The 25,571-nt window shown below is 42.9% G+C and overlaps 1 protein-coding gene across 2 annotated transcripts in view; it reads left to right on the plus strand.

Moving 5' to 3' along the window:
• Nucleotides 1-25,571, plus strand: part of SPECC1L (sperm antigen with calponin homology and coiled-coil domains 1 like) — a 99,563-nt gene that overhangs the window by 67,444 nt on the left and 6,548 nt on the right. For both annotated transcript variants that reach the window (XM_084753996.1, XM_084753997.1), the window contains exons 12-13: nt 462-618; nt 4,294-4,396. In XM_084753996.1, coding sequence (XP_084610122.1) covers nt 462-618; nt 4,294-4,396 — 260 coding nt within the window. The remainder of the gene's footprint in view (nt 1-461; nt 619-4,293; nt 4,397-25,571) is intronic.

The following is a 25,571-nucleotide window of genomic DNA, read 5'->3' on the forward strand; positions in this document are numbered from 1 at the left end:
CTCATTTTTCCCCTTTAATTCTGTTTGTTCTCTAGACAGTTTTTTTTCCAATGTCATATGCACTTCTATGATTTTATGACCTGTATAGCATCCAGGAACCACAAGTGAGAGAGAACATATTTGTCTTAATTTGTGTAAACAATATAAAATGTTGGGCAGTCGTCTCTTCTACAGTCTAGTTGTATCCCTTCCCTGCAAATGATGAAACTTTGTTCTTTTTGATAAGGAAAAAAAATGCACTGTGTACATATCCCACATATGATCTTTGTTCCTTCCTCTACTATTAGACAGCTAGGTTGGTTCCGTTACTCAACTAATGTGAATGGTGCTGCAGTCCACACTGAGGTCAAGTAGCTCTATGATATGTTGATTTGGATAGCCGGTAGTTCTGACTTTAATGTTGTTTGAAGTCTCCATACAGTGGTTGGACTAGTTTATATTCCATGATGATTTTCTTACAGTGTCTCGACGAAGTAGTGAAGAAATGAAACGGGACATCTCTGCATCTGAGGGAGCATCACCAGCTTCTCTCATGGCTATGGGCACCACGTCACCACAGCTCTCCCTCTCTTCCTCACCCACAGCATCTGTCACTCCAAGCACTCGAAGCCGAATAAGGTGGGAAATAATGTTCTTTGTACCATTCCTGGCCTCTCAGAGAGAAAGATCAGCTCACAAGTCAGTGCTATCTGAGTGTCCCAGTTATCTTTCTGTGTTACTCAGTGTTGACTAACTACATGCGTTTGTTTTGCTTGAAACTATAAATGGCTAACTAAGTGTAGGTGAGGCGTCTTGAGTCTGAAAACCCAAATACATGCCTTTCTGAGTACCAGCATGAAAGCCAGGATTTTTCAGAGTTTGAGTTGTTTGTTTGTTGACCTGGAACTTGCTCTGTAGACCAGGCTGACCTCAAACACACAGAGATCTGCCTGCCTCTGCCTCCCACCACCTGACCAGAGTTTGGATTTTCAAATTAAAGATGTTCTACTGGTAAAGTCTATGCAGATACTCCAAAATCTGGTACTTGCTTTTGGGAAGAGAGTGCCTCAGTGATGCTTAGCCTATGTAAAAGCTTGTGTTCATAAACAAACAAACAAACAAACAAACAAATAAGAGGAGAGTATGCCTCAGTGGTTGAATACTTAGCATGTGTAAAGACCATGGGTTCAATTCCCAGTGTCATAAATAACAAATAATGTGGAGGGCGGACAAAAGAAGCAATGTCAGTAGTTACAGGACATACTTGCAATCTTAGCACCCAGAAGATAAAGGCAAGAGGACGATAAACCTTGACTACATAGTGAAACTTTATCTTAAAAAATTAAAATAAAACAAACTGAAAAAAGCTCTGAAATCTGTAACACTTTCCAACCATGTATTATGAAGTTGAACCTTGAGCATCCTGATAGAATATTACAGAAGGCTTCCTAGGGAGGGAGAAACTGTGTGACGTCTTGAAGATTGTGTATAAGGACATTATTGGCAAGATAAGTAGCTTGAATAATGTAGGGAAGGGATGAATAAGCATATAGTAAGGGCATATGATCCAGAGGAGATGCTGTGCTGGTTCAGGAGGGATACAGAAAGCCAGAGGATGATGTCTCTACTGTCTCAGGGTGGAGTAGATGACATGATTGAGTACGGAGCCTCTTAAAAGCCAAACTGTGTCACTTTGGCATGATGCAAGGTAGCAAGTGGAGTGAATGCATAGAGATGATAAGAGAAGTCTCCTCTTCCACAGCAAGTCCAGGAAGCAGGCTGGTAGGACGCCTGTGCTCCTGTTGTGGGCCACAGCTACCAAGTCTGATCAGGGCAGTAACTGGGCTGGAGACTTCAGGAGAAGCTGGGTCCATGAGCAGTTATAAAGGCAATGGTGATTTTAGCAACGGGCTTTATTGTAAAGAGTGCAGCATAGCATCTATGAGAGGCAGCTCTGATTGCTTAGATTGGACATGAGACAACACGATGCTGTGCTAATCACTGTTCAGCAGGACATAAAAACGTGAGGTTCTTTCTGGAAGAAGCTACTTTAAGCTAAGTAGTTCAGAGGGCTGGTGACACATACTCTTAATCATAGCATACAAGAGACAGAGGCAGGTGCCCTTGTGACTTTGAGGCTAGCCAGGACTAATAGTGAGACCTTTTACACACACACACACACACACACACACACACACACACACACACACACACACGTTTAGAGAGAAAAATATATCAGAAATTTAGCATACTTTGTAAGAATGAGGGAAAACAGGTGTAAGATTAAGACAAGGAGGACTAGAAAAGGGTTTCAGAAACTTCACTGTATTAAGTTCTAGGTTGTGAGGATAAAGTGCAGCACTTTACCATTCAGATTATGAACGTTAAAAAAGATAGTATCATAGTCTAGGCTTGCCTTGATCTGTAGGTTTTTCTATCTCAGTGTCTCAGGTGCTGGGATTATAGGCTTATGTCACATGCCTGGAATATTAACTTACTTTTATTTATATTTATTTACTTTTAAATCACCTTTATTTTTATTTTATGTGTGTGATTTTCATGGATATATGTCTGTGAACCATGTGTATGCAGTGCCCACAGAGGCCAGAAGAGGGCATTGGATCCCACGGGCTGTCACGTGTGTGCTGGGAATCACACGTGGGTTCTCAGGAGAGCAGTTCTAGTTCCTGTCATTCGTGTCGTGTGACCAACCTCTGAGAAGTGTGTACCCATGAGCAGCATGTTTTATGAATATATAGACAGTGCAGGGCCAAAGCAGTGCCAGAGACAAGTGTAGTCTTAGTACACAGAGTGATGAGGCAGAAAGGCTGAGCTCAGATGTTTGAGCCCAGCCTGGGACATGGTGAGTTTTCATCTTTAGAAATTAGGGCATACAGTTTAGCACACGCTTAATACTTTTTAGAAGTGATGTATGTTTTTGTTTGCAGTGCTGGGCATCGAACCTAGGGCCCCGTATATTCTAGGCAAGCACGCTAGCGCTGAACTGCAGCCTTAGCATTTTTGTTTTTATTTTAGGTTATTTACTTTTTCATCTATTTTTATTCTATCATCTGTCTGTCCATCCATCAGTTCATCTTCTTGTCTATCTTGAGACAAAGTTGCCCTCAATCACCTAGGCTAGCCTACATAGGCCTTGAGCTGTCGATCTTCCTCCCTCAGCCTCAGAAATGGCTGGAAGTTGTGGGGCTACAGGCAGGCTGTGCTTGGGCTTGTAATATCATTTTTGTTTTGGTGTGTTGTTGTTGTTGCTGTTATTTTAAGACAGGGTCTCATGAACTCTATGTAGACTGGGCGGGCTTTGAACTTCATAGAGCTCTCCTGCCTCTCTGCCTCTTGAGTGCCACCACACACTATGTAGTATGTATTTTTAATGTTTATTGCAACCTCTTTTTCCTCATGCCTTAAACAAAATAGTAAGATTATTTTTATTTTATAATGTTTTGTGTATGGGTGTCTTACCTGAATGTATATCTGTGTACTGCATGCACACATGGTACCTGTAAAGACCAGAGGAAGGCATTGGGTTCCCTGGAGCTGGAGTTACAGACATCTGTGAGCTGCCATGTCAGTGCTGGGAATTGAACCTGTGTCCTCTGGAAGATCAGTCAGTGCTCTTAACCACTGAACTACCTCCAGCCCTTATTGCCATTTGTCTAATTTTTAGCTCCACAAAGGTAGAAGCTGTGCTTTAAAATTCTTCATCTCATATAGTCTTATTTTTTGTACTTATAATGAGTGATTTTGTTTGTTTGTTTAGTTGGTTTTTTATTTCGATTTGTTTTAATATGGAACGCTTCACGAATTTGCGTGTCATCTTGCGCAGGGGCCATGCTAATCTCTGTATCATTCGAATTTTAGTATATGTGCTGCTGAGGCGACACTAATGAGTGATTTTGATATTGATGAGAGAATGAAGGACATGAGAAGATAAAAAGGGGTAAAATAAACTAAAACATGTTAAGCAAGATATTGACTAAAAGGCCCAGAACAGATTTGCGACAGTAGTACTGTGTTGAGCACCTTGGAGTACATCCTGTTACATGTGAATGCTCTTGATATAGTCTTTGCTGCCATAAGGATGAGGAGTAGAGCTCCTCCTGTTAGCCTTGACAGCTGTCGGTCTATGGGACCCCAAACTAAAAACTGATGGTGGAATTAAACATAAAGCTATGTCTTACCATAGGAAGGCTTTAGTTTTATGTATTTATCTATTCAAAAATATAAATTAGTACAAATATGTTCTTATTGTGGTACTAATATTTCAATTTGGGATTTCTTATTTTCACACATTAGGGAGGAAAGGAAAGACCCTCTCTCCGCGTTGGCAAGAGAATATGGAGGCTCTAAGAGGAATGCCTTGTTGAAGTGGTGTCAGAAGAAAACAGAAGGCTATCAGGTAACCGTGTGCTTCTCTCACTCCGTGCAAGCAATTACTGAACAAGTGCCGCCTACTCTGCCTGACAGTGTATCTTACATTCAAAATGATTCTGTTTGTTTGTCTGTCTTCAAGACAGAGTTTCTCTGTATCCTGGCCATCCTGGAACTCACTTTGTAGATCAGGCTGGTCTTGAACCCGAAGACTCTCCCAGCCCTTCCAGCGCTTAAGTCCAGACTAAGTGTTTCTGTTGCGATGGCATCTGGATTAAGATCGAAAACAAACATCTGCCACTTAACATAGTTTAAATATTAGGTTTATATTAGTTTTATATTAAGTTTGTTTTCATAGCATTTTGTCATTGCTACTGTGGATTATACCACATTGTTTCATATCTGGACTGTTACAATATCCTGCCACTTCTTCCTCTCCTTCTTTTAGCATCTTATTCGGGTTTTATTTTAGGTGGTGTAAAATATGACTGAAGAAGAGATTTAATTCTAAACAAATTAAATGTATTTATTATACTGCTAAAAAATGCAATATAGATTCCCAGGATCCTCACATGGCATTTAAGTTACAGAGACTTTCCAGATTGGTTTAGAATCTTTAGAAATGTGCAGAAGTACATGACAGACAGCATGATTGGAGTTTAATCGTCTTGGGTTTGGATCAACAGAATAGCCAAAAAAAATTATGGCCAAAAATTTTTCACAGAAACGTTTTCTGTGAAGGAAATAACAAAATAGTAGAGGAACCAGTAAACAAAGACGTACCATTAAGAAGCCACCTGTCGCCAGGCGTGGTGGTGCACATCTTTAATCCCAGCATTTGGAAGGCAGAGGCAGGCGGATTGCTGTGGGTTCAAGGCCAGCCTAGGACTGCAAAGGCTACACAGAGAAACCCTGTCTTGAAAAATTAAAAGAAGAACAGGAAGAAGAGGAGGAGGAGGAGGAAGAGGAAGAGGAAGAAGAAAAAGAGGAGGAGGAGGAGGTGATGTTTAGGATTAATGAGCCAAGTATCTGTGGATGTGAGGAGAAGCAGTAGTCACTGAGCGTCTGCTAGTGTCTGCCTAGTTCTGCTCTCGTTAGCTAAAATGCAGAGGAGAGTGAGGATGTGAAGAAATGGGGGCTGTGCATTGTCAGACCCAGTGTAAAGTATTGTAACTGTTGTGGGAAATCATTTGGTAGTCTTTAAAAAATCCAGAATTTCCATATGAGCTGACGGTTACATCTCTGGATATATAAATGAAGAATTGAAAACAAGGATCCAAAGAGACAGTTTCGGTATTCCTGTGTTTATAGCACCATAGTTCACAGTAGCCAAAAGTGGAAAGAACAGGCATCCTAATGGCCGTTGGCAGACGAGTAGATGAGTGTTACGGGGTCTCTGCCTACAGCAGAATGTTATGTGTGTGTAATGAGAACCTTCAGGCATACATTGCGATATAGAGGAACAGACCCTGTACAAAAGGGCCGCTTCTGTATGATTCTGCTTATGTAAGTACCCACAACAGCGATAAATACACACAAACAGAAGAACTTTCTTTGTGTGGGAATGAAAGCAAGGACAGGAGTTACTGTTGAGTAGTTGTAAGGTGAGGTAGAGGTGGTGATGGAAGTGTAATAGTGCAAATAGTCCCGTGCCACCAGTGATTAAGATTGTAAACTATGTGTGTATTTCATTGCAATAAGAAAATTGCTTTTAAAGAAAGCAGAAGGTTGTGACCCCAAGATGGAGGTGGTAGAGGAGGCTATTGTGAAAGGAACTGTTTCCCTGATGCTTTCTCTGTTTGTCCTTTGTATATAAGAAGGCTGCTGATTTTTGCATCTTCCTGCTACTTGGCTGAAAGTGCTTATCAGCTGCAGAAACTTCCTGGTGGATTTTAGGATTATTTATGTATACAATCATATCATCTGCAAATAAAGATACTTAGACTTCTTCCTTTCCATCTCCCCTTGATTCCCTTCTGTTGTAGTAGTGCTCCAGCTGTGCATGACTTTATGTACTACATTGAATAGATAGAGAATGGGCATTCTTGTCTTGTTCCTGGTTTTGGTGGAAATGCTTGAGTTCTCTCTGTTTAGGTTGATCGGCTGTGGGCATGGTGTAGATTGCCTTTATTATGTGAGGTATGTTCCTTTTATCCCTTATTTGCCAGGATTTGTCATGAAAGGATGTCAGAGGCCTTTTCTGCACTTCATGGAATGATCATGTAGGTTTATCTCAATATGTGTTTACATGGTTTATTACGTTTCTTGATTTTTGCATGTCGAGCCATCCCTGCATCTCTAGAATGAAGCCAACTTGATTATGGTGGAAATTATATTTGATGTGTTCTTGAATCCAGATTACAAGTATTAAGAATTTTTGTATATATATCAATCTCAAATTATGAGCTCAATTGATAACTTTACTTATTTTTTTGGTGGCTTTTTTGGAATCAGTGTAATTGGTGCCTCCTATAAAGGATTAAAAAGTGCTCCTTCAGTTTCTAGTTTGTGGAACAATTAAGTATTGCCATTAGTTCCTTGTTAAAAGTTCTGGTAGAATTCTGTGCTAAATCCATCTAACCTTTTAATTACTGCTTCTGTTTTATTAGGGGTTATGGATCTGTTTAAATAGCTTATTTGATCGTTATTTAAAGTTGGTAGATTGTATATATCAAGAAATTAATCCATTTCTTTTACGTTTTCCAGTTTAGTAGAGACTTTTAAAGTTTATCTTCATGAGTCTCTGAATTTCCTTAGTGTCTGTTGTAATGTGCCCCCTTCATCTCTGATGTCTTTAATTTGGATTTTCTGTCTGTTATTTAATTTGGCTAAGTATCAACCTTTTTTTTTTCTCTATGAGCCACCTCCTTATTTCCTTGATTCTTTGTATTTTGTTGTTCTTTCTATTGCATTAATTCAGCCCTGAGTTTGACTGTTTCTTGCCGTCTACTCTTTTTGAATCAGGTGCCATTTATTGTACATTGGCTCTCAGTTGGGATTTGGAGGTTTAGCCACTCGTGAACTCTTCGTGGGTGGAGCTGGGGAACCAGTTGTGCTCAGGTGTGCAGTGCCCTCCATACCGATCCCTCTTCGGTGGTGCTTACTTCACCACTTGTGTTTGAGCTCCTTGTAAGAAACGGAGTAGCTGAAAACCACATAGGCTGCCAACACCACGTTAAACCCACGATGCTGCCTCTCCGAATGCTGATGTGATATTGGCTGCAGCCTCTCGGAAAGGCTCCCATGACGCCACTGCGGCATCAGTACCCAGCCTGGCATCTCGATACTTTTAACCTCCATGAGCTTCTTCAGTGGCATGAGCACTGCCATCATACAGTCTTGGTGTACCATCCAGTGTGGGTGCTAGGGCCTGATTTCTGGTCCTCTGCAGGAACAGTACGTGCTCTTGACTACTGAGACATCTCTCCAGCCCCAGCCATAATCTCTTTAAACTAAAAGACTGATCTGTTAGAGCTCTTAATGTGTCAAACACCACGTAAGAAGTGCCAGAGCCCCTTTCCAGGCTGGCTGTGTCTGTGGGTGAGTATGTGTGTCCTTAGGCACAAGCAGTGGGTTCAGGCTCTTGGTCTCTGCTGCCTCACAAATCTCTGCTCTGTTACGTGACACTTGGTGTGCACTGAGTTCACAGACCCTCAAATGGACCACAGATGCTTTTTGTCAAAGAAACTGTCTAATCAATGGAGAGCTGTTCCCTAATACTCCTGTCTTTTTTCGTTAACTCTTTTAAGTGGCATCCTCAAATTACTGTGCTGATCACTGTAATCTTATTAACCATCCATTACAAAATAACCCCTTGTGACTTTACCTTTTATCTAACAAATGCTTTTGTCTCCTTTCAATGTGCGCCCTTCCACATACTAAGCACTGTAGACTAGCTGACACTGGAGTATTGCCGTTGGAAGGACCTGCATGTTCTGATTTATTGAGGGAGAGAAACCTCCTGAAAGATAGAGGACTGCCTTGGTTATGTTGTGACTTCACAAGCAACTTCTGGAACTACTGCTCTAAAGATCGAATCTTTGCTTTTGGCAGTCATGCTTTACTATGTTGGGGACAGAACTCAGGACCTGGCACTCTTTGTAGTGAATTTGATCATATTTACACTCTCCCCTATCTCCTCCCAAATCTACTCTCCCTCCTTCCTATCCACTACACTTATGTCTTCTTTAAAAAAACAAAAAACACAAGAGCATTGGGTGCATGCCCTTAATCCCAGTGCTCAGGTGGCAGAGGTAGGTGATCTCTGAGTTTGAGGCTAGCCTGGTCTACAAAGTGAATCCAGGACAGCCAGGACTACAAGAGAAAAGCCAAACAAACAAACAAACAACCACAAATTTAAAACATGACAAAATTGTAAAACAAAACAAAACAATCTAACTATTTAGCACACTGGAAATCAACTAAAGGCAAATAACAAGTAAGTATTATTTATGAAAAGTAGCTAAAAATATGAGGTAAAAATAGTAGGATTAAAAAAAAAAAGAGTGGTCCTCTTGCTAAAAACCACTCTTCTAATACTAATCTCTCAGGTTTTTAACAACAACAGCAACAACAACAACACACACACAGGACTGACAGTGCAAAGAAAAAAAGAAACAAAGTATACTGGGGCAAAGCTGCTCTTTTTCTTTTCTTTCTCTTTTAGGAAATTAAGACAACTCTTAAGTAAATTATAGTAAAATTTACAGTGTAAGCCTTAGAGAAATCATTAACAAAATAGAAATACTAACAAATTATCTGCCATCAGAAAGAAGCCCAATAGAGGAGCTGGTAGACAGCTCAGTTGGGAAGCCGTGCTGGCTACACAAGCATGAGACCCCAGCACCACTTAAAAAGCTACCCAGATCTAGCCAGTGGACAGAACATTCTCCACAGATGAGTGAAGAATGGGGACTGACTTTCACACGAACTCACGTCCCCTGGATGGGGAGGCCCGCTAGCACTCAGGAGAAGGACAGCAGGCTACCAAGAAGAGACTTAATACCCTGTGATCATATACAGGAGGAGGAGCTCCCCCTCAGTCACAGTCATAGGGGAGGAGAATAGGGTGAAAGTGGGAGGGAGGAAGGAATGGGATAACAACTGATATGTAATATGAATGAATTAATAAATAATGTTAAAAAGTTGGGGGAAAAAAAGCTGGCATGGTGCACGTGCTTGTGATCCTAGCGCTGGGGAGTACAAACAGGAGGAGCCAGGGGGCCTGCTGGCCTAGTTTAATCAGCAAGCCAAAGCCAAGCAACCAAAAAGGGAAAAGGAGAAGGAGAAGTTGGAAAAAGGAGGGAGGGAGGGGTTGGGGAAGTGGTTAAAAAAAGAGTAGTTATCAGCACCCACAGATGGCTCACAACCACCTATTAACTCCAGCTCCAACAGAGCCAGTGCTCTCTCCTGGACTCAGAGGATTCCTGCATGTGTACACATATCCATGTGAGGTGGACTACTCAAGGAACAATACTGAGTTTGACTTCTGGCCTTCATGTGCATAAAGATACACAAGCACGTGCGCACATACACATGAAAATACATAACTGTGCTGAATGAATAAAGAAAAATGAAGGTAGATAAATTATCAGATAAACTAAAATTAAGAATAAAAAAATATCATCAGGGATGAAAAACAATAATTTCATAACAACAGAGGCAATTTTCTCAAGAGAAAAAGTCCTGACATCTATGGATCCAGTAGGTTTCTGGATGTAGGCCAGCTGGTGCACACCTGTAATCCCAGTGGGTGGTAGGCTGAAGCAGGAGAATGGCCCCAAGTTCTAGGCCAGCCTGAGATACAGAGAGAAACAACAACCAACCAACCAATGACAAAGTGCCTCAATTATTAGGGAAACCTTCAGTTGTCAGGAGATTCTAATCTCCTTTCAACAAGTGACAGAGTGAGTACAGAAGTAGGTGAGAAACCAGGAACTCTACTCTCACCAGGTGAAACTGAAATGTCATCTCTGCTCATCTTTCCAGCAGCAGGAGGTCGGAGTCTCAGTACATCTGAAAGGGTTCTCTGAACACAATGGAATTAAACTAGAATCATTAAGACATCTGGAGAAATCCTCAAATATTTGGAAACCAAATGATCTTCTTCTAAGTACCCATGGGTCAAATACCAAAGTTAATCCCCTACTTGACAGCCTGAAATAGGAAGGCACTCTTGTTCAGAAGACTAAGGCCAGCCAAGGCAATATAGAAACTGTTTCAAAATAAAATTCAGTAAAAATAAAAAGGAAAGAAATATTCTAGAGTATTCTGAATTAAAACATAATCACCAAAACTTACAGAATGTCAACAGAAAAGATGAGAAAAAGGAGACACTATACAAACTACACTATTAGATAAAAAAGGAATCATAAAGATGCTATCCACCTGCCTCTGCCTCCCAAGTGCTGCGATTAAAGATGTGCACCACCATGCCCGGCCCTGAATTTTGATTTTTAAGGGAACTATTTGTCTATCATTTGCTCTGCCACAGCCAAAAATATCCTAGCATGTTTTTGGGGATTTCTCTCCTTTCAGCCCTCTTTTGACTAAGCAAAATCAACGGCAGGAATTTAACTTCCACTCTTTTAGGGATGTGTGTCTTCATGGTTTAGAGTCAGCACAGTCAGAAATCATTAACAAATAAGCTAAGCCTTCCCAACACAGTAGGCCATTCACAGACAAGCATAGACCGTATCAAATGATCCTGTTCAGCTTTCCATGCTTGTGAGTTATGGGTGTGCAGGGACAGCCTAAGGAGACTGCCTCCAAAGCCCAGGTTCCTCCATGCTTCCCAGGAGAACCCACTACAGCAGAAGAGGGCTCAGTAGGGATGGGGGAGCCTCTTCCCCTGCCCCGCCCAGTGTGCTGGTTCCTGTTCATCTCTTAGGCTTTTGTTAGAGAATTTGAGGGCTGTTCAGAAAGACAAGACAGCCTGCTGCCCCTCCCCTCTCCATCCTTCCTTCACTTTCTCTGTCTGAGACTGCCTTCTCTTTTGATAGGGATTAGGACCAGGCCAGAGGGAGTGAGAAGCTTAGGCAGGCTGCAGTCCTGCTGTAGACACAGCAGTTACACAGCACATTAGATTCCTGAGAGTCAAGGCAGAGCTTCATTTCTTTTTCTATAACTAATCTCTTAGGTCATAGGAATGACTTCCCAGAGTTAAATGAAAAAGGTGCAAGTGTAGATAAGGTTTTGATCTGAATTAAATCTAAGTTAAAAGTCTAGATCTTTTCATTTTACATTGTCTTTTTACATGGAAACTGAGTTTGTGAAAAGATCTTATTGTTTGTAAATATTACTGTGTTCCAGGGGTTAAAAATACTCGAACAAAGAATAGCTATTCTGTAGCCCCACCCATTCTTTCTGTGGAGTGGGCCAGCTAAAATGTGGCACAGTGAAGCAGTAAAACAACTAGTATGCAGCATCTTCTGCCCTCATGGCACAAGATCATCATCTAGAGAGCAGTGGACAGACGAGAGCTTCATATTACTACAAGGCACCACCAAGGGGGTAAAAAGAGCTCTCAGCCTTTTCTGGACCTGTGTGCTTTGTGCACTGCAGAGGTTAGATGATGCCTTTGTGGTCACAGTGGAGTGAAAGAGCTGTTTCCTGTTTTCAGGGGATTCCTTTTAATGCCAAACATAGCAGCTGGGAAGCAGTTTTCCCAGAAGCAGATGTACTGCATTTTACCTAAACATGATTTTGACAGCAACTATTAACATCTATTTCCAGAAATGTCAGCGCTATGATTTTAAAAAGTAAATTTCTTAGTACTGTTATATAAATTACTTTGATCAGTGTCTTGTGTTTTTGCTCTTGAGAAAAGATCTCTCACATTGTAGCCCAGGCTGTCCCAAACTTGCAGTCTCTCTCCTAAGTGCTAGAGTTGAGGTGTGAGCTATCATGCTTTGCAAGTGTGCTCTAACGCAAGGGATGAGTCTACCCAGTCACTTCCCCCTGACACAAGTTGATTTTTCCTGCACAGGTGAGGGAGTAGAGAAATGACAAGACCAATTCTTAAATGCCAACTTAGTTTCTTCTCTGTGAGTACTTTTAGATCTGCACTCAAGGGCCATAAATTTGGGGGTTCTTTGGTACCAATGCCCTTCCACCTACCAGACAGTCCTGGCCTCACACAGCAAGAACAGCTGTATGGATACAAATATTATTACTTCACCAACAGGAAGGGTTTCTGAAAGATCCGAAGAGAGACTGGCCTCAGGAGTTTGAGTGGGCTTCTGGGTCCTTGTCTTCTCACTGCATGCAGAGGCTCTGTTCATCTCCCTGCCTTTTGCTTCCATGTATCTTCTACCTATGACATAGAAAAACACCTGCTGATTGTAGTAAAATGTTTGGTTTCCATTATTCTTGGTTCACTTTAAAATAATTGTCTCAAGAATGGATTTCCCTAGGTAAAAGCAAGGCACAGTGGTGTGTGTCATAAATCCCAGTACTGGGGAAGTAGAGGCAGGAGGGCCTGCAGTGTGGTGTGAGGTTGAGGCCAGCCTGGTCTACGTGTGTTTGTTGTTAAAGGGAGGGAACACTGTGAGGCTGAGCAAGGGGATTGTTAGAAGTTTGAGGCCAGCCTGAGCTACATAGCTATCTCAAAAGAAAAAGAGTTAGCACTTTCAGTTCAAGTCTAGGCTAAGGTAGGGGGATCCTGAATTTGAGGCTATACACTAAAGACACTTACTCAAGTGAAGGTAAGAGGAAGGAAGGAAACAGCTGTCTCAATCTGACCTAGAAGTCATACAGACTGGACCTTAGGATATGGAACCTACAGTTTGCACATGTGACATATATGTCTGTGACTATACAATTGAATCACTGAACTCTCAGCTGCTGCCAGTTTATATACTAAGCTAACCTTCCCCCCCCCCTCGCCAAGCAGCATTCTAATTTGATTCTTAAGTAACTTTTCATAAGTAGGTTGTTATTATTATGAACAATGCTAAGAAATAGAAAGGAAACCCAAGATTTGCTTAATTTTACTAAAAGCAGGATTATTAAATTGTCTGATTCAAATAATATTTAAAATATCATTGTAAGTAAGTGTGTATAGACCCTTTTCCTCTTGTGGTTCTTCTGGTTCACATGCGAGCTCAGTGGTACAGCAGCCACAGAGGAGCTGAAGTTTGAAGTGTTGATTTCATTATATACACGATTGCTTCAGATTTCATAAATGAGTTTAGCCTGAGGACATCCTGGATATTTAGGGTGACCTCTCCGTTTGTAGAAGCAGCGTTCTTATAAAGATTGCCACCTCCTAATAAATAATTATGGAAAGAGCAATCAATCAGCCATTAGGCGCTGTCAAGAGATGGGAAAGCGAAGGAGGTTTCTTTTCTGAATTGGCTTTTTAGGTCTGTGAGAAAGAAGGCTGGCCTGTGCATCTATAAGCACCGTCCAGAACTTAATGGCTTCAGATAATGACTTCATCTGTTTAGCTCATCACTCTGCAGTCTGGGTGGGGCATAATGGGTATCTCATTTAGTTTTCTCAGAGGTGGCTCAGTACTGCTTGGGGCTAGAATCATCTCTTGGCTTCTTCCCCCAGGACTGGTGGTTGGTGGCTAATGGCTGTGACAGAGCCTCTATACATAGCCTCTCCTAGCTGTATGTGTCTTATAGGCCAAGTGTCATGCAAAGGACAAGCAAGTATCTCGCCTTCTGTGACCTAGTCTTGGTCACAGTCGCTCTTCTGCCATGCTGTTTTTCAGGCAGTAATGAAGCCATGCCTGGTCACAAAGGGCAGGAAAAACAGGTGGCACATTTTGAAGGGTGTGACAGGTTCTAAAGAGGATGTGGTCTAGAAAGATTGCTGCAGCTATATGCCCCAGACATACCTCATATAAGTAATCAGAGAGGAAAATAACATGATACAGGGTGGACACTGCCGTATATGCCTTTTAAAAATACACTTTATTTCACAAGATGGAAAAATTGGAGGAAGTTCAGTAATTTAAAGGTGAAAATAAGAGACAATTGAGGGAAGCATTTTGCATTCTTCAATCTAGATGTGTCTCCAGGACTTTGAAGCAGAAACCTAAGATGTAGCTTGTATACTGGAACACGTAAGGAGGTGAGCCCTGCCCCTCAGAAGCTGTTCAGACTGTCTTTCATCAGACATCAGCTTTCGCCAAAGGTATTTGGACTGTGTCTGTGCTGACCATAGACCCTCCTACCCTGGTCTCCAAGTCCTGGGGTTACAGGTACACACCAACACAACTGGCAGGGCTCTGAATGCTTTTTGTTTGTTTGTGGACCTGGAATGCCTTTTTAAAATAGATATATTAAGACATAATTAATAAACACTAATAGGCTACATGTAAAGTTTGTAATGTAGTAACTTATGACATGAATTCCTAGAGGTCCTCATATACTTTGTACTCCCTTAGGTCCTGCCTTCCACCCCTCATCCATCTGTTGTCACTATATGTCACTTGTGTATTTTATAATTTGATGTAAGTAGAAATAATTTATAGATTGGGAAATACCTCTTTCACTTAGCATCAGTAGTTTGTTTCTCTTCTGAGTATAGTCTGTTATAGGTGTACCTCGGTGTCTGTCTAATGCATACTTTGGGGTATTTCCAACAATTGCTTACTGTAAGTAAAACTAGGTACCTTCATGTGCTTAGCTGCTCTTACAAAGTATCACAGGTAAACAAAGTGTCATTTATTAACAAATAAAATATTTCTTTTAGATCTGAAGAGAAGAGTCTGAGATCAGGGTGTCTAATGGTCAAATTTTTGTGAAGTCCATGCCCCAGGTTGTAACTTGCCATTTTGTATCTCACATGGTAGGAAAAAAGAGAAAGAACTATTTGGGAATCACTTGTTTATTTTTGCTTTTGAGATAGAGTCTTATAAATCCTTGTCAGGCCAAGAACATGCTAGGTAAACCAGTCTAGTCTTGAGTTTTCATTGATCTCCTGTGTCTGCCTGTCAAATACCAGGGTTACCGATATGCACCACTATGTCTGACTTGGAATTTGTTTTCTTTTCATTCTTACTCTTTTTCCTCTTCCTCCCCTCCCTCTTCTCCCTCCTCCTCCTCTCCCTCTTCCTCCTGTCCCTTCTCCCCTTCTCCCTCCTCTTCCCTGTCCTCCCCACCCCCATTTTTAGGAGATAGACTAAAGCAATCTTCCTGCCTAGTGCATCCTAACCCCCCACCCCCCATATATTTGAGGTCACAGTCATGTACCACTATATCTGACTTGGGATCTTTTAGGACACTGGGCCATTGCTCTCATGACTTGATGATCATTTGCCCAAACCCTGGCTTCTTATACTATCACCGTAAAAGTTCGAATGGGTTTGGGGAATAACAACACCATTGTCTGCATATCTCAATGCTATGTGAAGAAGCTGCCACTTTGTGGGAGGGGCTGCCTCAGTTTGCTTTTCTACTAGTGTTGGAGGGTTCTGGTTTTTTCCTACCCTCACAAGACTCTGGGCAGCTGAAGGCCTTCAAAAGTGTGAGGTGGAGCTTCCTTATGCTTTAGTTTTTATAGCATCTTTCCATATTTTTGTTTGCTACCATATATTTTATTTGGTGAATTGTTTAGTTCTTTTGCTTAGTTTGTTATTCTATATTGTTTGTTGATTAGGATTTCTTTAAATATTCTGAGTTCAAGTCCTTCATGAGATGCTTGGCTTTCAAACATTTCCTCACCGTCTATGGCTTGTCTTTTTTTGACTCTCAATAGCTTTTGAAGGACTAAAGTTCTTGATTTTAATAGTATCTAACTTATGGAATTATTTTTATGGAAACTCTTTTATGGATGCTTTGGTGTTACATATAAATGTTTGACTAACCTGAGATCTCAAAGAATTGTTTTCTGGAAAGTTTGTATGTTTAGGTCTAAGTTCATTTGTAGCCTGTAGGCTTTTAAGTTGGTGATGGAAAGATTTAAAACATCTTACAGACAGAGTGCATGGTCACACTGATTCATACAGGATGCCCATAGTATCAGAGATGGCAAAACAAAGAGCACAGACCTTCTCTAAAAGAAGGATGTCTCACCAGGGTTAGTAATGGCGGCCATAGAAAGGATGGAGGGAAAAACAGTGTGTAGAAACAGATTATAGATAATGGGTTTTGAGTCTCTACTGTTACAGTGCACTGTGCTTTCATCTCCACACTCCTCAGAGGAAGTTAAATGCAGAGAAAACAAAGGCCATGACCTTGTTGAGCTGACTGCCAGGCAGGACGAGGTGGTGCTCTTGGTGTTGGTGCTGAGTGATAGTGATAGTTTGGGGTTACACTTTCCACGTGGAGTGCTTGTCAGGAGCGTCTCTGTAATGCCAACTCCTTCAAGCTTCTCAACTTGTGCAGAGCTGTTTTTCTGTTTCTGTTCTGAACTGTGAACTATGTACTTACCATTTACCATGGGCAGCTGGAGAGGCCATTAAATACAAGCAGGAACAGCTTGTAATCTAGAGCATGACCTTTGTCCTCAGGAACTTTGAAATTATTTCTGAAACTATTATTTCCAGGCCTTTTAGAATTATGCTTTTTCCTGGCATAATTTAACCGATTTTTAATTACTCAGATTTATCATCACAAATGGTTTTTACTTAAATCAACATCTAGTTGTGTGTACCCTTTGTACTTTTGTTTCCTTTGCTTTTTTCTTATGGTGGTCTTCAGCCCTTTGTATCTTGTCGCATCCTGTGTTTTATACCAAGAAAATAGCAAGAAAAGCTGGTAATGGACTAATTTGCAAAATGAAATCAGAAACAATATGAGTTAGGGATAAAGTGTCCTGTGTAGGACAGCTGTGGTAGAGTACTTGCTCTCCTCTAAGACCTGGCTGGCCCTGTCCATCATAACAGTGGTGTCTGTTGTATCTTGTCCAAGGTCCAATCTCTTGTGGTTTCTCTTAACAGTCTGTTGTATTAAAGAAAAGTGAATTGTGGAGTTTGGGCCAGCACAGGTGCCACCTTTTCAGAGGTTTTGCCATTTTCTTCTGCCAGAATTACTTGGTAGGCATACAGAATGACACTCAAAGGTTTAAGAAAACAGCTTGGTTCCTGGTGTAAGCAACAAAAGAGGTTCATCATAAGGTGAGCATGCTCCACAGAGCATCTCTTTCCTGAGATCATTTCCTTTCTGAGCTCCTGTGAGACCACAGGCATTTCACATCCAGGATGTCTGCGCTTGGATGGCCCGGGTATGCTGGGTCAGGCTAAATGCATTACCCACATTTCACAACTAGGAAAAGCCATGCCAGTGGTCCTTCCAAGTCTCCTGTACCATCTCAGTGTGAGTAGGTGAAGCAGACAGGTAGCTTCCTGAAACGTGAAATCCAAGAAAGAAGTGGTGTGCCCCAGGTGTGCAGAGGGTTTACCATCAGCAGTGGTGCAGATCTTTTTACTGTATTGACTTAGCACCATGCTGTCGTCTTGGGGATACATTCAGCCTGTCTATGCTTTTGGGTACCGTGACTCTGTTTCTGGGTTTATATCCCTCTTGATGTTTTCTTACTGTTGTGTATGATTCAGCAAACCATGGCTGACGCCAGAAAACCATCAGATTTTCTGCTCAGCCCTTAGGTAGAATGAGGCCACCTCTGAAGAGCAAAAGTTATATAAGTGAATTCTCTGAATTGCACACACCAGGGCAGATGTTTGAGGGTCACTGTGAGTGCCCATTGAAGTCAGAACTACATCTTGGTGAATAATAACCCCTGCCAAAACAAAACTAAGTCTGTAGAAATACCAGATTTGTAGAAGTGTTAATTAAGAAAGACAAAACTAATTCTTAAGCTGCTAACCAAAACTGCCCACAACTTGCCTTTATTCATTAGTCAGCTGCAACCCAGGCACCAGCTTTTACCACACAGTCTCATCCCAGGAGCACTCCCCTGGGTTCTCAGGAGGCACACATCGACAGTCGGCTGTGCTCCTCCCTGCTGGAAGGGTTTGTGGGAAGCAACAGGGTCTTTATTTCTTACGGTGACATTTGCCAACCTACTTGAACTACCACCTCAAAATAGGTTAATTTGACTGGAAAAAAAACTTAGAAAAATCATTAAACCCCAAAACATACCTCATATTTTATTTTTTGTGATGCTTCAAAATATTTGAAGCCACATCCTGGAGGCATTCTTGGAGCTTTGACCAATTGGGAGACAGTTCCAGTGTTGGGGTTGGAGGAAGCTGTTGCTGGGGCTGACCCAGGGTTCTTTGGGAGTGCTAGGATGCTCAGTCTCCTGTGGAAGTGCTAGGATGCTCAGTCTCCTAGTGCTGAAAAAAGCCATTGGGTACTGAATACTCACCCAGAGTGCTTTTTTTGTTTTAAAGAAGCAACTTAAGGCTTGGCCATAATACATTACCATAAATTGCTTTCAAGAATCAACTACATTCAAGCTACATGACCTTGCTTACCCTGAGGTCTACCCAGCATGTAGAGCTACTGGGTATAAAGTACTGCAGAATATCTGCTGGTTTAAAAAAATGTGGTTAAAAACATATTTAACAAAATGTACCATTTATCCATTTTAAATAGATATAATCCAGTGGTATGATGTTTGCAGTGCTGTGTGTGGATTACCACTACATAGCTCCAGAACTTTCCATCAACTCCCAGTGGAAATCTTCCACACAGGAAGTTGTCACTCCCCTTTCCCCTTTTTCTAGTACCTGGCAAACACTAATTTTTGCGTGTTTCGTTTAGTTTCAAGATTCATTCATGTTGTAATGTGTCTGGCATGTCATTCTTTTCTATGACTGATAAATATCCTGTTGCAGCCAGGCATGGTGGCACACGCCTTTAATCCCAGCACTCAAGAGGCAAAGGCAGGTGGATCACTGTAAGTTCGAGGCCAGCCTGGCCTACAAAGCAAGTCCAGGACAGCCAAGGCTACACAGAGAAACTCTGTCTTAAAAAAACAAAACCTGAAAGACTTGCCAGGTGACTGGTGTGCAGTGAGGATTAAGGGTCTTCAGCAGTATAGCAGGCCTTTGGAGGCTCCCCAGCTCTGCCATGGCTGCCTGACAGGAACTTCAAGAGGAAAGATTGATTTTGCTAATGGTGCTGTGGCTGCATCAGGCAGCTGGGCTGCAGAGCAGAGAGTGCTGTTTACTCCTGGTGACACAGGAGGAAGAAACACAGACTTGTAACAAGGAGCCAGGGATAATATGCCTCAGGTGCTCACTCCCACTGCCTTCCTACCTCCTGAAGTTCCCATAGCCGCCTCAATAAAGCCACTAGCACTAGCTAGCGGGAAATAGGCCTTAAAAACAAGCCTGTGGGGATGGGTCAGAGTCCAGCTGTGACAGCAGGCACCAACATCTGGACTTCACAGTATAGCTTCTTTCTGCTAACTTACCACAGCTTGGCTCAGTTTCCGGAAGGAAAGGGCATGGGAGCACAGGACCATTAAAAAGAGGTGATTTTTCACTTTTTTTAAAAAAAATAAATTACACACACACACCCAACATATAGTGTATCATACCCAGGCCTCCAGTCAGCCTACAAGCCGTGCCCCCTGGCGTGAAGGTTGGAACCTGAAATAATTCACTCCTCCTCCTGCTAGGTTTCTTTTTCACTTTCATCATAAAACTGGTTCTTAATGAAGATGGCTGTACCATATGTGGTCTGCAGACTCTGCTCTCCATAGCCAAGGGCGTACGGAAGTAGATGGTGAAAGATGAATCATGCCCTCTGGCTTCTTGCCAGATGTCCATAAAGGCATTTCCTTGAATAGATCAGACCTTTATTGGCTATTAAAAGAACATGTGGCCTCTAAGGGTGTATTTTTGTGGCCCTTAATTAAATTTCAGACAAATTCATTTTCAGATATGTGTGTGAGATATGCATGTATGTGTCTGTGTGTACGTGTGTGCATGTGTGTACGCAGGCCAGAGGTCTTTGCCAGGGATCTTCAATTGCTTTCCACCATATATTTTAGAAACAGGATCTCTCAACTGAACCTGGAACTCAACAATTAGGCTCGACTGCCTGCCTGGTCAGCAAGCCCCAGGCATCCTTCTGTCTTTACCTCCGCAGTGCTGGGCTTACAGGCCAGAGCCATTGCCCCAGCTTTGCATGTACATGGACCTTGGCACAGGTCCTCATGTTCACGGGGCAAGCACTTTACTAACTGAGCCATAGTCCTGGTCCCCACTTTCAGGTATTTTGTGGCATTTTAAATATAGATTGAGATTTATGTATGCCTTGGTTTTCATATCCTATCCCAGTGCATTCAGAGGAAGAAAGAGTAAGAAGACAGGCCTATCTGAAGGCCACTAATAGAGGGCTCGTCCCCTAGAACAGTAAAGTGGCAGAGGTCTGGGCTTTTCTGCTCCAGGCCCTCCAAGGTGAGTGTCACAAGTGACATCACATGTAACTGAGGAAAAGGTTATTTCTATACTTAAAACATTATTAATAGTAGACATTTCCTGGGTGAAACTGTGTGTGCCATTTAAAAGACATAGTTTCACTATATAGCCCAGGCTGGCCTTTTCTGGTTCCTTCTGCCTTGGCTTCCCGAGTGCTTGGCGTGTAGGCCTGCACCACTGTACTTGACTTCTTGTTGGACCTTTTTTGCACTCCTCTTTGGATACACATCATAAACCTCTGGTTTACAGAACTAACTGGTCTGCCGAGTAGAAAAGCCCAAAACCAATGTGAAAACTAATGCAAAGTGTAAGTTCAGCATAAAACTGGAAATGTAATCGCTAGTATATTTCTCAGCCCCCTCTTTGTTTGAGAAACAGATTGTCGTTATGTTGCCCAGGCTGGCCCCAAGCTCAGGATCTCTCTGCTTCTTCTTGTTCTTCTGTTTCTTAAAGTTACTTCTTTTTAAAAATAATTTATTTTATGTGCATTGGGGTTTTGCCTACATGTATGTCTGTGTGAGAGTGTCTGATCTTGGAATTACAGACAGTTATGAGCTGCCATGTGGGTCCTGGGAATTGAGCCCAGGTCCCTTGTAAAAGCAGTCAGTACTCTTAACCTCTCAGTCATCTCTCTAGCCCCTCTTTTATAAGTTTTATTTTATCTTTCATTTTCATTTAGTGTGTCTGTGTTGGGGGTATGCTTACTTGAGTGCAGATGTTAATAGAGGGGCAGACTAATGTGGGTCCTGGGAACCAAACTTGGTTTCCTTTAGAGCACTAAAGCTGAGCCATCTCTCCAACTGCATGGTTTATCTTAATTTTAATTCTGTGAGCGTGTTTGGGTATGTGCACGTGACTGCTGGAGGAAGGTGCCCAGGCAGTTGTGAGCCACCTGATGTAGGTGATAGTCAATGTTGCCTGTAAACAGTAGGAATTCTATATAGAAATTAGTACACATTCCTTTTTCTTCAGAAATGTGAATTTGGGGCCATTGAGATGCTTCAGTGGTGGAAGCATTTACCACCAAGCCTGACGGCTTGAGTTTGGTCCATGGGATGCATATGGTGGAAGGAGAGAGGCAAGTTCACAAGTTGACTTCATACCTCCATACCCATGGGACTGGCTGGCCAGCACATCAGCTGTCCTGTAGGGACTGGGAAGGACACCTCATCCTGTAACCTTCCTTAATTTGCAATGTTGAGAGGCCTCTCCGGGAAGAGTCCTGGAAGATTGGCATTTGCTACTTTTTAAGAGCTAGAAATATTGTAGATCTTTTGAACTAGATGTGTAGAAAGAGTGCAGCACAGGGTTAAGTGGCTGGCCGCTGAGCTGTGTTCTCTTGATTGGCGTTGCTCACTGTAGCTTTAGGGTGTTTCTGACCTCCTGGCCTCTGAGCAGCACTATACTGCATTGGCTACTTCTCATTGCCATTCATTATACGAGGTGCTGGGGATTACACCCAGGGCCTCATGCAGTGACAGGAAAGCCCCTGCCACGGAGGAGCCGCACCACAGCCCTTATCTTTTGAGCACTCCCTTCCTTTGCATACCAGTTCCTCTTCCATTCCTTGGCCTCTTCATGCCCCATTAAAGCCGCTCTCTTTTTTTTTTTTTTTTTCCCAGCATGGCCACTGCTTGGGGAGTTCCAAGGCCTCCTTTCTCCTCACTGCCAACTTCATCATCACTGGGGGGATTCCACCAGCAACACTGATGGTCCTGCATTTTCTCTTTCCTGAACTCACTCATGACCCCTACACCCACACATCAGTGCCACTAGTCCCCCCCCCCCCACATCTGTTTACAAAATATCTTAATGTTAACATCTCGAAAGGCACCTTTTTATGTGTGCAAACCCTGTTCACAGTGAGTTCTGCTTCTGTGAAGGTCACTGCAGGTGTTCTGCTGGGAGAAGTAAGGCTGTCCTTGGCAGTACTAAATGCTCTTCCCCTTCGTACAGTTAACCTGTTTACCAAGTGGATTTGCTTTAGCTCCCTAGTACATCTGTAGCCCATCTCTGATTCCTCTCCTGCCACAGAGCTCTGCAGTTAGCAGTCCCTTCCCCGCCCCAGTGCAGTCCCAGACTCCCAACTCCCATTGGCTCTTCTGGTTCCTGTTGAAGCAACTCCACGCTCTCCTTTGCAGCCTTCTTTTGGCCCTGGGCTGTTAGGTCCACCCACACTCAGGCTTCTATTTTACTTTTTGGCCACCCCTGAACGCCAAGGCCTGATTGCAGGGTCGGGCCTCAGAGATCCATCAAATTGACAAATGATCCTCAGGAAGATCAACTGTATCCCATGCCCCTTCCCCCATGTCATCTACCCAGTTCAGTTCCCCTCGCGCAGGCAGTCCCAGCTGCTGGCTTACAAAAAGCATTTGTTTGACGCAGGCCTGAGGTTGCCACTGTCTCCTCGGGGACTCTTGAGCCCTTTTTATTTGTTTAATTCTTTGAAACCTTCCTACTGGGTGTTTTGAGAACACACACACACACACGCACGCACGCACGCACGCACGCACCTCATTACAGATCCACGCCCCCTTCCCTACGCACTCATATTGTGTCTTTTCCTTCCTGTTTTTATAGTGATGTCATAAAGCCTTTTAGAAGGCCTACAGAAAGCAGATCCACTTGACACTATACTAATCTTTCTGTTAAATGATAATGATTGGGTATCTTAGTGCCTGCCTTCTTTTAGTGAACGGACAACTCGGCTCTTCAAGTGTCTCCTAAAGGCTTAGTAGTTCATCAGCATGGTGGACTGACACTTATGTTTCTACTGAAGCCCAGGCTTCTATCAGTTATGTGTCCAGAAACACAAGACCTGGCCGTCCCCATCTACAGGCTTCACACAGTGGTGTTGATTTGTTTTTTGTTTGTTTGTTTGTTTGTTTTTTTCTGAGTCACAAAAAGTTTATGACCTTTGCAAAGAAAACCAAAGATTCACATTTTATTTGGCCACTGTGGGCAAGTAAAGTGACAACCGATTTGTATAGAGCAACAGTCCCCAGGTGGGCCTGTCTGTCTTTGCTGTTGACCTGAGAGAGGATGTTCAGCCTTCTACTTGCAGAGATAGAACGTCAGACCGTGCTTGCTGTACTGTGGCATCCAGACTGTAAGAGAGACAGCAAGAAGCTGGTTCTGGTGGCAACAGAGTATGGGGGCTTCAGGGTGGGCACTAGGACCTTCACTGGGTGATAAAGGGGAAAAGGCTGTTTCTCAGGTAACTCGGTATGCTTTTTTTTTTTTAAATTATTATTACTCAGTGTATTTCTTCTGCAAGCTGCTTACCAATCCTGTTGTGGTATCACTGAATTGGAGTAACCACGTGATGGAAGTTTCACACGTGGGCAGGGGCCTCCCCTTTTCCGTTTCTAGCACTGAGCTTCCCCTCCACCCACCCCCTTTGCAAGCAGCTAGGTTTGGGGACCTTTGTAGACACAGTTGAGATGATTTTATTAGTAGCAAGGCTTTCAGCCGTGAACATTAAAAACAGTGACATATCTGGAGTAGTTGGGGACTGGAGACCTGCTTTCTCAGGTTTGCAGGCTTCTCCCGCTTTCCAAGGAGCACTCCTGTGTCCAGGCCTGGCATCCTTCCTCGCTGAGTGCTCTGGGAGCTGGTCTGGGCAGAGGCGAGGCCAGTACTTAGGGTCTTTTAGTCACCACCTTACTTCTGAATACCTCACCTCCAGTCACCAATGGGATGGGAGCTCAAGATGTAGCCAGCTTGTCTAGGTTTGGGCTTTATTTTGATCTGAGATATTATCATTAAGTATCAAAAGTAGCTCTCACCTGGAACCCCATGACCCCTGCTCCCGTCCAGGAGCTGTATCCTGTGTCTATTTTGAGGGGCGGAGCAGGGTGAGGAGGCACGGGGACAGCAGCAGCAGCCTTTCCCCCAGCAGGGTGGGGTTTGTCTGGAGGAAGCAGGCCTTAGCCAAGCAGCTGGGGGGGGGCAGGAGCCTCTGCTGTGAGGCGCAGTGAAGCTAGGCACGTCCACAAGCCTGTGAGAACTGCCTCTGTCCTCGGGAGCAAAAGGGGGCACCAACACAGGAAGAAGAGGTTTGTCTTTTTCCAGTAGTGAGTGACCTCGAGTGAGATACTGCTACCGTTCTTGTACAGAACTCAGGCATGTCACTAAAAAACTTCCTGCCCTGTTGTCTGTACAGAGCATGTCCCTTAGCCTCTTGCATCAGTCACTTAGACGCAAGTCCTGGAAGAATGGAAAGGCTCATTTCAGTACCAGTAGTAGACTTTCCTCCTTGATATTCTGTGAATAGGAGACTTCTCACTTTCATTTTATACTGGACCTGTGCACCATGTCGTTCATCAGACCTGGCTGTTCATTTGTCTTGTGTAGCATATGGGCAAGCTACTCACCAGTGAGAACTAGCTCTGCAGATCACCACCCTCTTTTAAGAATGGTCTAGCATTTGTGGGGTCACCCACCCCAGACTGTAGAAATGACAGTGACAGAAAACTGTAGCTCAGCAAGCCAAGCCCTATTAGATGCTTCTTGTGTAGTGTTTGAGACAAAGGCTTCAGCCCCCTTATGTCTTCTGCTGCCGAGAACCTTGGGCAGGTGTCTCATCTCCTAGGTCCCAGTTTCCTCAGATGAGCTGGCTGCTGTGGACAGCTCCTTCTTAAGAGTCAAATGAGAAAAGAGACAGAGACAACTGCACTTGAATGTATGCTTGCACCTCATAACATCTGTGTCTGGGAGAAGTGTCTTCTATTGGCAATAACTTAACATACCATTTATTTCAGGGTGACTAGACAATCATCAAAACAACTTTTGGGGTGGCAGCTGTTAGCCAGAATAGAGACTCTGGGGGGAGGGGAAGGGACAAGAATAG

Source organism: Acomys minous (genome assembly GCF_964271855.1).
Source record: "Acomys minous genome assembly, chromosome: 13".
Classification (NCBI taxonomy): domain Eukaryota; kingdom Metazoa; phylum Chordata; class Mammalia; order Rodentia; family Muridae; genus Acomys; species Acomys minous.